We start from the raw sequence: 14,872 nt of genomic DNA, 5'->3' as shown, positions 1-14,872 counted from the left end.
GACTGGTGGTATTGGTAATCAATATTGCGAATGCTGGCTGCTCTTATATGGGTTTGATCAACATGCACACAAGAATGAGGAGTTGCGCCGACTTCGATAGAATTGACTTCGATTGGCTGCCGTTGCCAAGTTATTACATGCAGTTGGTTCGCTTGAAGATGAACTCGGCGAGATTCACATGTTCCGTGGGCCGCATCAGTATGGAAAGTGAAGAATTCGACGTGGGAAATCACAAAACTTCACAAGCACAGAGTAAACACAAATGCATTGCCGCCTAGCACCCAAAGGAGTCGCTTTGCACGTAGTAGAAAGAAAGAAAGAAAGGGGTGAATGGAGATTAATAAGCTCAAATCGCCGTGAGCATTTCATTTGCTTTTTTCGTAAAATAGTGGTATCCGACGGAAGTCTATAAAAGGTTTTTGTGATCGAAGAAGAATAGTACATAGATGTATGTATACAGGGGGAGGAGGATGAGAGTCTGCTTTGGTTGCTTTCTAGACCCTTCTTCATTGCCTCCACGAGCCCCAATACGTGTTGCTCGGCGTGGTAAACGCGTCGCCTAGCTGGTAGGACCCGGCGCGGAAGTAGTCCTGCATCCGGCCCATGCAGATCGGGTTGGCCAGCACGGGCGGCTCCTCGGCCCAGCAGTTGCCGTTGTCGACTTTGAAGTCGGACGCGACGCTGGTGCGGCGGCTGCTGAAGTCGGACCCGGCCGAGAAGACGGACGACGCGCTCGATACCGACGAGCGCTCGCGTAGGTGGCGCCGCTTCGTTTGGTACGACGCCAGGGGTGTGTCGGGCTCCTCTTCCTCCTCGACCACCTCGGTCTGCACGCAGGCGTCGGCGTAGCAGCTCACGGGTCGTGGCCTTCGCACGGGCACCGATACGGGCACGCGGGGAGCCCTCTGGGGCTCCTCGGGGATCGACTCCTGCTGCGATGGCGCGAAGGGGGTCGGACTGAGAGTTGCCTGAACTCTCACGTCGCTCACGTCTCTCACGTGATGGTGGTGTAGAGTTGAGCGAATGGTTGGAGGACGAAGACCGCAGCGAGGAGGAGCGGCTGGGCGTTCTGGAGGTGTTGTTGCTGTAGTCGACTCCGTTCGACAGAGGGGGCGGGGGCGCTGGGCACGGCTTGCAGTGTAAGCGGGAGCAGGGATGTGCGTCGTGATTTGCGCTGTTCTTCCGTCTCGGTGGGATCGAGCGGGACCTTGGGCAGGGATAGTGTCCTCCGGTTGCTGTTGGTGGCCCAGCCCAGGCTAGAGAGGGTGGCAGACCGGCGCCGGCTGGTCTTGTCGGACTCCTCGGGCACGTCGCTGATGAACGAGATTCTCCTGGATCTCGAGGTGCTGGACGAGTCGCGGGGCGCGAACGTCGAGGCTCTGTTGAGGCTGAACGGCCTCGGGCTGGGCTCGGTCGGCTTCTGGTCGACCTTGCCGTTCTTGTCCGAGGCTAGGAATTCACCGTCGCGCGGCCCCAAGATCACTTGTAGTGATCCGAAATCCCTTTGACTATTGTCTGGCGGGAAGAGCCATTCTTTGAGTTTTGGTGGCAGCCCATGGCTATCTGTGGATGGAGAATGTCATGGTTAGCTTGATGTCTGTGGCGACGCAGATTGGAGGTTTTATTTCGTACCTTGTTGATACTGGCCGGACCGAGTCTTCCAACAGATGTAGAAGCTTCCCTGCGGTCCAAGTGCAGTGACGGCTAGCTCGACAATACTGTCTGGATTACTTGGGTCTCTGCTCAGTTCCTCTAAGCGTTTAGATAGCATCTCATTCCGGACAAGTGGCACTTCATCGTAGTCCACATCTCATTAAGAGATCTCGCCGTGTCGTTCGCCTTCCAGAAGAGCGAAGCGAAGCAAAGAAGAAGAACAAGCGTTTGGATGATGCGCCGGGCGTCGGTAGGGTAAGTAAAGTATGTACGTTTGTATGTATAGTAATAATTAATTAGGGTAGACACCGGGACTGGCCGGGGAGCATTCAGCAACAAGAGCAGCAATAACGAAAACAACAAGGAGCAATCCCTCCCATAATAACAGACTTCGAGAAGAGAAATAATGTTGCGCTGATCGGACTAGGTACGACCCAAGCTCCACACGTAGCCGTGACCACAACTTTAAAGACAAGACGGCATTCCCTGCCGGGTCGCCTGCCAAAGTATGTACGCGGAAGGCCAGCCACAGCTGGGTGCACAACGGCTCCTCAAACAGATGGTGATGCAGCTTTTGCGACAATGCCGGTGGAGATGGGGGCTCTTCAGCACAAAAGGGTGTCTTCAGGCTTTCCCCACTTACCCTAAGCAGCCTGTCGCGGGTGCCCGAAATGGCGCCAGCGGGTCCGCTACAGGCCACTTTCTGCACTTTGTGTACTGCAGGCCCCTGCAACCCCCTGCCGAGCCCCCTGGCCAACGTTGCGCTTAACTGTCTATCGTACGATCCAATCCCGATTACCTTCGATGACCGTCAACCTCGAAAGGTTATGAGAGCACCGGGGATTGCCAGGGCTATATACTCGATTTCACATAAGCCCTGCCAGCCATGCCTACCCAGGGCCTGTCCCGGCTTTCGAGAAGCTCTCTGGGCTCTGTCGCGTGGCCCTCGGTAGAGCGGAAGCTGCCGCGACACCCAGTGTCCTGGACTTGTCCTGGACTTGGCCCTGGACAGCGCTGTCGCTGTATTACCACTTCAAACGGCCAAGCCAAGAAAAACGGCTGGTGTCCACCTCTTAACACGCCATCGTCTTTTTCAGATGCGCAAGGGGATTCCCATACCGCCGATCGATTGACACGACAGAAGTTAACCACGAAGAAGCTTTTGGCATGTACAGTAATGTCTGGGACGTGATTCGTCGACCGCTGCCATCCCGGTCCTTGGCACGGGGTCAACGTCCTTGGAGAACATGTTCATTCATTCATCCAGCGACAGCAGTCGACGGGTTGTCTGATGATGAAAAGCGAGGCTGACCTGACTTTGACTATTATTGGTATTGCCTACCCCTGGCCTTATGTAACTGCTACTACTGCTGCTTGGGTCTGCCCTACCGCCGGGCCCGCTACTTTCTCTGGATCCTGCTGCGGACTACTACTACTTGCATGTGCTTGTGCGTGTGCTTGTTCTTCCGCTTGTTGTTGTGCTTGCGCTTGCGCTTGTGCCTGTTCTTGTGTAGGTTGGGGTTCTTCTCCTGGGACCTTTCCTTCTGCCGAGCGCTGTGCTTCTTCTGTCCTCTGCTCTTCTTCAGCTCTCTCTCGCTTTTGCCTCTCCAACATCTCGTCTAGAGTCGGCTGATCCTCGTCGTCTGGCTTAGTCACCTTCTTCTCTCTCCGCGTCAGCTCGACTTCCAAGACCCGGGTACCCGGTGGCAGCTTCTCCCGCAGCCCGTTATCGTCACGGTCATAGTATAGTGACCAGACGGCCGGCGCGACTTCGACCGCCGCGAAGCCCTCCCATCCCTCAAAGGTCATGCGCCGGTCCTGCCGCGTGCAGTCCCAGGGACCGGTAAGGTTGGGTTGCGCGTAGTCACGCACGCCATACTTGACTTCATATGTGTTCTTGTGCACGTAGATCCAGTTCAGGATAGGGGCCTCGTCGGTTATTGTACTGACGAGACCCTCATATTCCGAGTCAGGATAGGGTAAGAAGTAGCCATTGAACTTGTGCGGTGCCAACCCCGTGCCGTCAAAGTCGGGAATGTTGCCAGTGTCCACGAAAAGCTGATGCGGATCAGTAATCTCCTCCATCGGACATGGAAATGGTTGGGCTCGGACCTACCTTTGACCCTTTGAGCACGATGGTCTTGCCGTGTAGTTCATGACTCCGATTTGACGACGAGAGGCAATTTACCATGAGATTGCATCGTTGTGCTCGGTGTTCTTCGCGGCGGTTCTTGGACTGGCTCTGGCGGATGGCTTCCTGTGTGCCCAGCATGGCCGGGCACGTGGTAATGGCTAAGAGCATGCCGAGTACCATTTTGGCGGTCGGAGTTTGTGTGTGTAATCTGTCAATCTCGCGCGCTCTCTCTCTCTCTCTCTCAATTGATTGCAAGGAAGTATACAAGTAACAGCAATTATCTAACGACAAATGGTATAATATGGCTCGATACGAGATATGGATATGATATGGGCGATCAAGGGGGCTTATGGGTATCGCCAATCGGCCTATTGGTTCGTCGCGTGTTGAACGGCTGCTGTCAGAATGGGAAGAGGGTAATGCCAGAACGATGGGAAAGGCTCAGAAACAAAACAAAAGCCCGCGATCCCAGGAAAATCAACAGGCAACCCTGTCGGAGACGGGTGAGTGACACCCTGGTGTCGGGTACTACTCAGGTGTCAGTCAGGGCAGCTCGCTCCCTTGCCACTCTCCCCTCCGTTCGTTGCTTTTGGGACAGGTCTTGGCAGCTTGGCTCTTCTGCACCCTCGCCTACGCTCGTTTCACATATGAGGCTCAAAAGTCTTAGCTGCAAGAATGGCCTTATGCTGGCGCCATTCTGGGCTCCACACCTCGGACCACTCCGCCCCATGATTTTCTCCGATGCAACACCAACCCCAGGTTCCGTCTCATGCGGATTTACCGGTTGAGACCCTTGGGTGTCTTTGCGGACAGGAACGGAGCCGGCCATCAAACTCGATGGGCGGCTTGAGCGTAGCAAATTTACCATCTTCGTGCGACTTCGTGCAACTTTGTGCAACGCTTGTGCGACCCTGTGCAACCGTTGTGCAGAACTTGTGCCACGCAGCTGCCACGTAGCCACGGTCTCAGAAGGCCGTCGGGTAAGGGACGGCAGGTTGTGCAGGGAAACGCGCCTTGCCTTTCCTTTCCTCTCCTCTCGGTGCTCGGTGCTCGAGCCAATTGGATGGATCTCCCAGATAAGCGCGATGTAATGTCGCGACCCTCTGGGCTCCATTGCCAACCCTCCTGGCCCTCGAAACAGAAAATCACCAGGGGTTCAGTCCCATGCTTGTCGTGCACAGAGTCCGTCAATCATCAGATGAGCTGGACGCATCCGACGGTAGACGGTGCATCGGCTAGGAAAACGGCCTGATTGTTGAGAACAGACCCGAAACCGTGGCCACCTCGGCTGGGTCTAGAGCTGCAACACAACGCACAACAGCCCGCGCGGCATATTGGACGACACATTACTAGTCGGTTGCAGGTGCGGGAAGAGCACCGTCGGCGCCAGAAAGGAGAATGCTGTCAATTGTCTATATAAGACACTGGCAGATGCTGTCCAAGAACGCTTCTTTCCCTTCCTCACCATCAACCATCTCACCAACCATCCATCTCCCCTTCTAAAGATCTCTGCGAGATCAACATTCTACTTAATTCAGAGCCAGCACGGTTATATCTCGAAGCAAGACCAACACCAAGCATCCTAATCCCAAACAAAACCACCACAAACTCCACAATGGCCTCCACCAGTTCCGCGTAAGTCCCTCTGCCCATCCAGACAGGCGCAGCTTCATGCATTACCACCCTCTCTCTCTCGAGCTTAGCTAATCAGGCCTTCCGTGTCTTCAGTATGCCTACCAAGGACACCACCTTCGACTCTGACTCCTCCGATGGTCAGGCTCGCGGCGGACGTCGCCAGCTCCAGCAGACTGGTCTCCCTCCTCTGCCCACCAGCTCCGGCTTGTCTGCACCTGCCGGTAAGTAACCCTGCGCCTTCTCAGACTCCACTCGGCCGAGGACGACCAGCTGACCCATCTTCCATTCACAGGCCAACTGCTCCGTGGCGCCGTCGACGACCAGGGCAAGAACACCAAGGCCGCTCTCATGGTCGGTATCAAGCTCGACCTTGAGGCCGAGGTCCACCTGACGGCTCGCGTCCGTGGTGACATCGCTATTGGTCTGTACTAGAGCGGCGACTTGTCTTTTCTCGGACACCTTTTTCTTGGCTGGCACGGAAAAAGAATGATCGGAAGAACGTCGTTGTCGTTTGGTGCAACTCGGCTGGTTTGATTTGTGATCACATTATGGCATGTTGAAAATTGGCGTTGGAAGATGGTTCTTACTTCAGGACAACAATACCCCCTACCTACCCAAGGATATAACCTGCGGCTTAGAGCGATGCCGCGCACCCGTTATTGGGCGAAATTGATTTGCAAATTACTTAAACAACGTACTTCGTCTTGACTCCTCCAGTGACTGTTATTCCTGCCTTAATTGGTCTTCCGATCATTGATTTGAGTTGTGTCTGATTACGTATGTCTATGCAGCCATCTGAAGATGGTGCTTACGTTAGACTGCTCGTGGTGGCAGAGTCAACCTTAGCTAATAGTTAATAAGCTGTATCTAATCCATCTGCCATGTGGTTTTTCGGATGTGCCTACTCCATTTATTTGTCATTGGGTGAAGCTGCCAATCAGATTGCTTCCGCAAAGCTCGGCAGCTGAGAAGTAGCGAAAGCGCGACTGCAGTAGTTGGCGAGATAGGCTATTACGGTACCAACGGCTGACCGACTTTGCTTTTGGCCTGGCCAATCCCTACCCTCGCAATTATTCACCTCGACTTCCCCCAGCTGTCGTCAGCAGACTTTCGCGATAGCCGATCGGAGAAGGGGCGGAGTGCCCTTGCGCCCGGCAGCATTTGACCATGGAGTGAAGCTGTCGCGTGCCGTGAGTTTCTTATCCCCTTGGCAAGACCTGGGCAGAACGTACCTTACCTTGCCTACCTACATAAAGTACATGTACTTGGATTCGATACGGCGTATCTACCAATCTGGCGGTACCTCCACAGAGGAAGCTTGGCTGGTCCTCCACGGTCCGCCCCTCTTTCGTTCCGATGACAGAAGAAGCGCTAGAAGCATGCAATCAGCAGCTCAGCTTCTTCTATGCATGGCGACGCGCACGTCTTCGAGGCTAAGGCTACTTTATTTGCTTACCAACCCGCCCGCCCTGCAAGGCGTAAGAAGAACATATGCCGGGCCGGGATCGGAAGCCTGCGGTTTCCTGTTTTCCTACATACCGAGACATTTCCAAAGACACTCGCCCCAATTACATCAGCCTCTGACCAGAAACAAACGATCGAATCACAACGATTCAAGTACTTTCGGCCCCTCAGGAGCAGTATGTAGGCAGCCCTGGGCCCGCCATATGCAAGTGCCAGATTACCTAAGTAGGAAGTAAGTAAGCAAGCAAGCACTGCTGCCAAAGACGGCATGCAATCCCTATATCCACCCTCGACGATGAATGCCCCACTAATCAATGCAAATAGATGCCGGCCATGTGCTGCATATCGACAACTTGACTCACGCGGCGAAGTGAGGGTCTATTATTCCCCTATTTTCTATAATGTGGGCAAACCTGGAATAAGAGTCGTACAATCCCAGCTACTACTAGTTTACGCTTCCCCGAAAAGGACCTCCCAAAAGAACCAGCCATAACGGGACAGACCAATATGGGGATGACTAACACGACGGACGATTCGGGCCTGTATCGAGATTGGGAGGGCTATAGGGGTGTGATCACTCGTCTATACAGCGAGGAAAACCGGCCCTTGAAGGAAGTTGTGCATTGGATGGCTCAAGAGTACGACTTCCATGCTACGTAAGTGTCCTGTCTTGCATTTGGCAAAAGCTTGAAATGCTACCCCCTTAAATATGCTATCCATCATGTCTGATGTCCTGCAGCGGGCAAAAGTACGGTACATTGGGGCTAACGAGACCAATCATCACCAGTGAAAAGATGTACAAAGACCGTCTAAAGCGGTGGGGCATCCGAAAGTACATGAAGTCCGCACATACAGTTGAGGGGGAGCTTCCGGTGAAAAGAACCTTGACTCCACGCCATCGCGACCTCGATCTACATCGGGTACGGCAGTTTCTCCACCAGTCCTCCTTTCGCTTGCAGAAGTCCGCTCCGGGGAAGAGATCCGCTGTGTTATCCACGACCCAGTTCTCTCCGACGACGCTAAATCTACGTGGCGACTTGGCGGGGATAGAATCTGCACTACAAGCCGTGACGACCTATACAAACACGTGTTTCGAGACAGGGGTCTGGGACTTTTCTCCAGAGTATTTCGGATTTGATACCCAGCCGGTAGCAAGCTGGTACCAGAAACTGCTGTTCGCGGCCGCGAAGCTGCGGAGCCGACAACATCTAGCGGCCAGTTTCGATCTCCTGCACAGCATCTTCGACGAGTACCGCACACTGCTATGTCGTCAAGACCCTTCGCTGGTCATCCTGAGCCTCATTGCTGTCCTCGACCTCCTCGGTGTCGGAGACGAACTCGCCCGCGCCTTTGTACGCTACGCCGCGCCCCTCGCTCGCATCGAGTTGGGCGAGCGGCACCCTCTCGCGGTCCTCTGGACCAAGCTCGAGTCGGTCGAGGAGCCGCGGCAGCTCCAGGAGGCGGTGCGGACCATGACGGGTGCGGAGCTCGACACGGTGGATCGCCACGTCGTGCCCGGCAGCCTGTACCCGACGCGGTCGCGCGTCATGGTGGCGCTGGCGCTGTACTGCAACGCGCTCGTAGACGCGGTCTCGACCGAGGCCAAGCTGCAGGCCATTTATACATCCATGTGGTGGTACCGCGCCCACGGCGGGGACGATGTCCGCGGTGGCTGGATCGACTGGAGCAACCACCCGCTGTCGCAGGTGGCCCTTGATGATATTTGGGAGGAGTGCGGCGGCGATCCCAAGCGACTCGACGAGATGCGCAAGCAGCTACCCTTTGCTCTGCGGTTGCGGCACTCGAAGCGGCTGCTATCGTTCGAATCCTGGGCCGAACTTGAGGAATTTGCGCGACAGAGGCGGATACAGTCCTGCATCAGTTTGATGGAGGGGGTCATACGGCTATGCTGCAGGACGTGACGTATGATGATGCTGCTATCGACGGGAAGAATTTGTAAGCAACTGACTACTGAATATCTTTGAGGACAGAAGTTGGGGGAATTGGAAAATAGAATGCATGGTCTGACAATAAATCGAGATATCCATTAGTTTGCCTCCTGAAACAGGAGGATTAAGCCCAATTGCAGAAACCTCCACTGCCCGCATCGACGGCCAACCTGACGCGATAAACCATGGGTGGAATGCCATAAGTTGTTTACGCAGGGCCAATATCTCTGTTTCCCAACTCCATGACTTGACCATTTAATCTTTGTTGTGCCCGCCACTTCTTGACCAAAACCCAATTTCCATAACATAGATGTAGCATGTTTCCTAGACTGGCGAACATGAGTCCCGCGAAGAACCCCCACAGTGGCGTCGGGTCGAGAAGGAAGACGTAAAGGACAGTCACAGCAGAGATTAGAATCTGAAAGTGGATGACGTTGAACAAGATAGAGATAGGATTGTCGTCGAAAGCTGTCCTCATGACATCTCTGATGACGTTCGCCATGGCGGATAGGCGGGATGAATGGCGGGCGGCTACAGTGGCTTTCTTCGTAATGATTGAGCTGATGATAGTATTTTGCTTTTGATGTGCTCGGTAGTTGAGGTTTTGGTGTAGTGTTCGATTGGTTTGCAGTTCTAGTTGAGCAATCTTCGACTTTTGTAGTCATGTTTTAATTTTATACTACTACCTTCTATGGCAGCCCCTGAAACACAGGGATCCTTCTTGAAAGCCCACGACACGCCAATGCCGAGAATCCAAGGCATCGTCTTCCATCCATGATCAATAGCTATATATGGATCAAGCTGAATGTACTAGTAATATCGGCTAACCACCGAGGGAAAGCCCTCAAAGCTGCAGTGTGATGTTTTAGTATCTTGATGGTATAATGCGGCACACATCCCTCTTTATCTAAAGTGATAAGCGAATGTTCGTATTCCTTCCTACTATTTCCATGGCTAAACTAAACGCAAGTGGTCTCATGGTATCTCTTAGTCTTAATATTAAAATGCTGCTTCTTAGGAAACGATACATCGGACGGCTACTACGAAAACGAGGGTAGGTACGCAAGTTTGAGTAGCAGTTTCCGTAGTTCGTAGACGCTGTGTAATCTTCATGAGTCGAGTTCGGGTACACATAGGCAATGTGACACATCGTAGAGCTAATGACATAGGTATCAAGTATTCATATTCCTACGGTGCAAAGCTTCAACGGGCAACCCGGCATAAACGGCCGTCTAACAAGTGGCGGCAGAGACAAACGATATTAGCGATTAAGCAATGATCAGTAAAAGACCTCCTCGCATTCGAGATGTCCATCAAATGGTATATGCCAACTCGTCCCCAATTGGCAGTGTGTTTATCACAGAGTTGCGAACTCCATTTCAACAGCGAGAAACCCGTCCGCTAATCACAACACCGCCACACATGCATACGTATTGGCCCACATGCCGTTGCAAGAGGACCCAGCAGCTGGATTCCACGACACGAACGACGATAACGGGATACTGTACTTCGAAGAGATGGAAGCACAGGTATCGCCAGACTGTACGAAGTGGAAGGTGTTGCAGTTCTCCGTCATGCCGCTCTGGATCGGGGTCGGCGTAGCGATGCCGTTGCCTGGCTTGGTGGGGGTCGGACTATGACCAATAGTGGAAATGCAAACGTACTAATTCCAAATGAAGTCAGCATGAGAGTTGAGGAGGGATATTGCAACAAAGTGGGAAGAGGTTACGTACGGCATCGAGCCAAAGCCCGTTGCATCCACTACCGACGCTGGGGTTCCATTCGACGAACTGCCCCAGGGAGATTCCTGAACTGGACGCAATCGCTGCGCAGCTGTCACCGGACTTAACCAGATAGAATTCATCGCAATTATCCACCATGCCTGGCTGTGTCGGCGTCGGCGTTGTGATGCCGTTGCCGTTGCCTGCTGTGGTAGTGGTCGGCGGTGGCGTAGTGCCACCGCCACCGAGGACGCCAACACACGCATACTGTCAGAAGGTCAATAAGAGGTGCTTATACACTTATGATGTCAGGTGCGTATTAGCTAGAATTGATGGACTCACAGTCGAGCTCCAGAGTCCGGAGCAGTCCGATTTGGCGGCCGGGTTCCACTGTACGAACTGGGCAAAGCTAATGGAGTAAAGGGAGGCAATGGTAGAACAGGTCTGCCCGTTCTCAACCAAATGGAACTTGTTGCAGTCGGAGACCATGCCAGACTGTGTCGGAACCGGGGTAGTCACGCCATTGTCAGGTTGGGTGGTTGTCGGCGGCGGCGGCGTCATGCCAATGATGGACACGCACGCATACGCATTGGCCCAGAGACCGCTGCATGTCGACCCGGCCGCGGGATTGTAGGCAAAGAACTGAGCGAGCGTAATATCATGTGAACTGGCGATGGTGGCGCAGCTGTCACCGGCCTTAACTAGGTAGAAGGCGTTACAATTGTCAACAATGTTCGGCTGGGTCGGAGAGGCTGTGTCACAGGTTCTCATTAGTGCTTGGAGAGAAGGGGTGGAGGGCCCAAAGCGACGCAGGAAACACGCACGAGTTTCAATGCCATTCGGGGGCCTTGTCGTTGACGGCGGTGAAGAAGTGGTGGTAGGCGACCGAGTGCTGCTAGTGACAGTCGTAGTTGGTGATCCTGGCACCTCAGGCTCGAAGAAGGCTTCAACACAGTATGAGTGACCAGACTCAAGGTTCCCACAATCAGCCGTAATGGATGGGTTCTGAAAGAAAATGTCAACTGGGGACCTGCTGTAAGAACCACGAAAAGGGGGACCTTACCCATCTTCTGAAGGTGTCCAGGTCGATTAGATTGTCCTCCAAAGCGTAGGGCATGCCACAGACGCCGTCAAGTCAACCCACCAAGAACAGTAGGTGGTGGTATTGGGGTCATATGGTAAGCTAGGGGACGAACCGTCACGGGTAACATGGATTGCTGCAGCTGAGATAACACCCAATATGCGGGCTACAGACAGTAAAAGGGGGGGCGGTCCGAACCGAAGTCATGATGATCCTCTTTGGCAAAAAGCGTTGGCTGTGTAGACCCAAGTCCCAACGTGCTGCGTATGTGTGTACCTGAAGTCACGACTCACAGATTCCTCCGCATTATATGCTCTGTGATGGACACCTAATTACATCGTTAGAAGTGTTCTACGGAACACTGCCTGCCTGCAGTGCCCAAAGTGCCATATTCTTGATGGATGTGAGCTCAAGGCAACGGGAAACCTAACTAGGAATCTAATATCCGAATAGCTGCGTGGAGTGATGTGATATGTAGATGCTTTTCCAAAGCGATAGGACCGAAGCTACAAACGGTACCTTCAAAAGACATGCCCCGGGGGAATTGGACTGGTGCATAAACTACCCCAGCCGCCGTGTTGCCCTGTTTAAGCCTAGGTTGACACCTACCAGTTCTGGAAAAAATTACATTGCAGGACATGCATGAGCCAGTTCCGACCGCATCGTAGAGTTTTTACGGGTCGGGGCTCTATCTAAATATGTTGGAGTCGGTCCGGTCATACCCCATGGCCGGCAAGGATGTCGGAACTCGTGCTGTCCTGCTGCTCTGTCCCTATCTAGCAGCGCCAATGGCGGCCAGTTACGGGTGATGCCGCTGAAGCGTGGCGCCACTGCAACCCATTCAGCGGCAAAACCTCCTTGGCGGGTCAAGTTGGGGCCATTGACCAGCTTGGCACCTGCGGTATCTCAGGGGTCAATTAGCCGTCGGGCCCAGGCCTAGCCCCCAACTTCCTCCGGATACCACACAGCGTATATGACATTTTGGCAGGCAATTAGGTATTGACTAACCATGCGACTTATAAGTACTATGCGCCAAGTGCTCAACTTGAGTCGAACACTCCATTGCACGTTAGTGAGTACGACCAAAATGATCATTTCAATTCAAATGAGCCTCGATGACCGACGGGGCATGGGGCAGCATGCTCTATTTCCCGATTTGTTTCTACTATCGACGTAGCCTTATTGGTGACAAGGGTGGCATCCGCTTGCAACCCGATGCATCATAACTTGCCCGGCCTCCCTGACGGGCCGTCTGGCCTGCCGCGCTGCTAAGCGAAATTTGGAATCATCACCCGTGAGCTACCCTCTAGACAGCATATGATGCATAAGCGCATGTATGTAACTATGCGAGCTCTTCCCTAGCCGTATCCCTTGTTCCGTGTTCCATCCGGCCAAGCTATTGTGACTACAGTCCCGTTGGTCTTATGGACGTGGTAAGTACGACAAGAAAAACAATTCTGAGGACTCATATTCACCTAATTGACGGCAACATACAGGCACAAGATACTTGATATTAGTTTGTAGGGTTTAGGGTAATTAGGAACTATATAGAAATGAAGCTAATACATGTTGTATGCCCCAGAAGAATATTATACAGCCAGATGGACTAGTACACCAGATAACCAAGTTACAGATATGACTCAAAGTTCTACCAGGCCAAAACCTGAGATACACGACGGAGAAGGGGTGAGCCGAGACTGGCAGCCCCAGAGGTGGCGGCTTCCGGATCAGCGGCAGCGGTTGCCCCCGGAAGTGTGGAATCTGCGGTCGAAGATCTCTCAGTGCCCGAACTGGTAACGGAAGAAAACCCAGATTGTGTTGAAGATGGAGAATCGATCGACGTTGACGGGTGGGCGGCGATATAGCACCCAGCGTGGGTGATGAATTGAGACAGCCACACGTGCTGGTTGACATCAGGTCTTCCCCACCAGTTGGGGCAGTCTGAGGATATGCTCGAGATAGACGCGCTGTTGGATCTCCAAAAGTCGGCCGCTGCGCTTGCGTATGACACATAGCTGCTGGCCATGGCCGGTGGTGCCGTGGTGCTGAAACCGCACCAGTCCTCGCCGTTGCTGACGGTGCAGTCCAGTTCATCCAGTCCCGTGGCCGTGGCAACGCAGGGCGCAAGCAAGACTGATCCGTACGACACCAAGGCAGTGGAAAAGGCACCGGTGGGCGTGATGACATCGAAATACTTTGTGACGTTTGCAAGTGCACACTGCCATGGGTCCGCTGTGCTAGTCGGCATCGGCTCCTCGGTGGCAGTGGTGACCTCTGCTCTAGCTTGGAGGACTCCTGTACCAGCCGTGGGTGACAGCATCGTGGCGGTTGGGATGCTTGGTGTGAGTCGTGCCAATGCATGGGGGAGAGTGGGTAAGGCCAGAAGCCCATGAAAAAGGAGACGCATCATTGTGACAGTGGGATAAAGACTGACTAGTTGGAAAAGGCTGTTCACCAAACACGGAGTCAGCAAATTGGAAAAATAAGAAGTGTAGATGGAAGGTTCGAGATGGGACTCTTTGGCTGTTACCTGTTGGTTTTGCAGATATTCAGGGGCACACGGGTTGGTCCTGATAATTGCATATTGATGCATCTCACATGAAAGAAAGCGGCAAAGAGGAGCTCTCCAAATAGAACTGTCTGCCAAGACGGGTGTTACTCCCTTCATTGTAACACCGTTATATTTCCTGCACAGCATCCCTGCGCTATGATACATAAAGTGTATGCGGCAGCTCTGAAATTCCCCAACACAATCATCTTTACTCTCGATCCAGACCACTTGTTAATCCTGCCTCCCTTTTGCCCTATCAGCCAAGCGCTAAGAATGCCTGAACTCGAGGACGTGTCCTACTCCGAGGCAGAGTGCGTCGCTGCCGTCGGTGCTTACTATGAGTTTCTGACCAAGATGTACCTCGACGAATCGGAAGTTATCTACCCGCCCAAGGGCGGCTGGCCCTCCATTGCTCAGGCTGACCCAGAGGTTCTTGCCCGGTTTGGGAAAACCGACAAGGTCGTTTCGCTGCTCGCACACCTCCCCTACATTCGCAATACAGGGGGCATCGAAGATGGTATCCAAGCCACGCCTGAATGCCCCTTTGCCGATTGGGACGACATCTTCACCTATATACCCCGCAAGCGAATGTAGAGTCATGCAGAATCATCACCGAGGGTTATGCCTTTTACGAGATTGCCCCTCCCCACGTTGTCGGCCTCACATGCAGTCACAGGGATGCTT

At 53.4% G+C, this 14,872-nt stretch overlaps 7 protein-coding genes across 7 annotated transcripts; 3 read left to right on the top strand and 4 right to left on the bottom strand.

Moving 5' to 3' along the window:
- Positions 1–506: 506 nt before the first annotated feature.
- Positions 507–1,771, bottom strand: PG997_008176 (uncharacterized protein; the record flags this gene model as incomplete). Its single annotated transcript, XM_066812491.1, has 3 exons — positions 507–991; positions 1,096–1,563; positions 1,633–1,771. The coding sequence occupies 3 exons, from the start codon at positions 1,769–1,771 to the stop codon at positions 507–509; spliced, it is 1,092 nt and encodes a 363-aa protein (XP_066667833.1).
- A 1,232-nt stretch (positions 1,772–3,003) lies between these two features.
- Positions 3,004–3,967, bottom strand: PG997_008175 (uncharacterized protein; the record flags this gene model as incomplete). Its single annotated transcript, XM_066812490.1, has 3 exons — positions 3,004–3,711; positions 3,770–3,793; positions 3,842–3,967. 3 exons carry the CDS (start codon positions 3,965–3,967, stop codon positions 3,004–3,006), a joined length of 858 nt encoding a protein of 285 aa, XP_066667832.1.
- A 1,435-nt stretch (positions 3,968–5,402) lies between these two features.
- Positions 5,403–5,854, top strand: PG997_008174 (uncharacterized protein; the record flags this gene model as incomplete). Its single annotated transcript, XM_066812489.1, has 3 exons — positions 5,403–5,422; positions 5,516–5,643; positions 5,715–5,854. The coding sequence occupies 3 exons, from the start codon at positions 5,403–5,405 to the stop codon at positions 5,852–5,854; spliced, it is 288 nt and encodes a 95-aa protein (XP_066667831.1).
- A 1,539-nt stretch (positions 5,855–7,393) lies between these two features.
- On the top strand, positions 7,394–8,808 carry PG997_008173 (uncharacterized protein; the record flags this gene model as incomplete). The annotated part of the gene is made up of 2 exons (XM_066812488.1): positions 7,394–7,542; positions 7,674–8,808. 2 exons carry the CDS (start codon positions 7,394–7,396, stop codon positions 8,806–8,808), a joined length of 1,284 nt encoding a protein of 427 aa, XP_066667830.1.
- A 1,432-nt stretch (positions 8,809–10,240) lies between these two features.
- Positions 10,241–11,327, bottom strand: PG997_008172 (uncharacterized protein; the record flags this gene model as incomplete). The annotated part of the gene is made up of 3 exons (XM_066812487.1): positions 10,241–10,453; positions 10,569–10,823; positions 10,899–11,327. 3 exons carry the CDS (start codon positions 11,325–11,327, stop codon positions 10,241–10,243), a joined length of 897 nt encoding a protein of 298 aa, XP_066667829.1.
- Positions 11,328–13,285: 1,958 nt separating this feature from the next.
- Positions 13,286–13,957, bottom strand: PG997_008171 (uncharacterized protein; the record flags this gene model as incomplete). The annotated part of the gene is made up of 1 exon (XM_066812486.1): positions 13,286–13,957. One exon carries the CDS (start codon positions 13,955–13,957, stop codon positions 13,286–13,288), a length of 672 nt encoding a protein of 223 aa, XP_066667828.1.
- Positions 13,958–14,461: 504 nt separating this feature from the next.
- PG997_008170 (uncharacterized protein) lies at positions 14,462–14,782 on the top strand (the record flags this gene model as incomplete). The annotated part of the gene is made up of 1 exon (XM_066812485.1): positions 14,462–14,782. The coding sequence occupies one exon, from the start codon at positions 14,462–14,464 to the stop codon at positions 14,780–14,782; it is 321 nt and encodes a 106-aa protein (XP_066667827.1).
- Between the last annotated feature and the right edge of the window lie 90 nt (positions 14,783–14,872).

The sequence above is a fragment of the Apiospora hydei genome (genome assembly GCF_038363865.1).
Source record: "Apiospora hydei strain CBS 114990 chromosome Unknown utg000006l_segment0_segment0, whole genome shotgun sequence".
Lineage (NCBI taxonomy): Eukaryota > Fungi > Ascomycota > Sordariomycetes > Amphisphaeriales > Apiosporaceae > Apiospora > Apiospora hydei.
The sequence above is the reverse complement of the archived record's forward strand: the minus strand, read 5'-3'. Positions and strand labels throughout refer to the sequence as shown.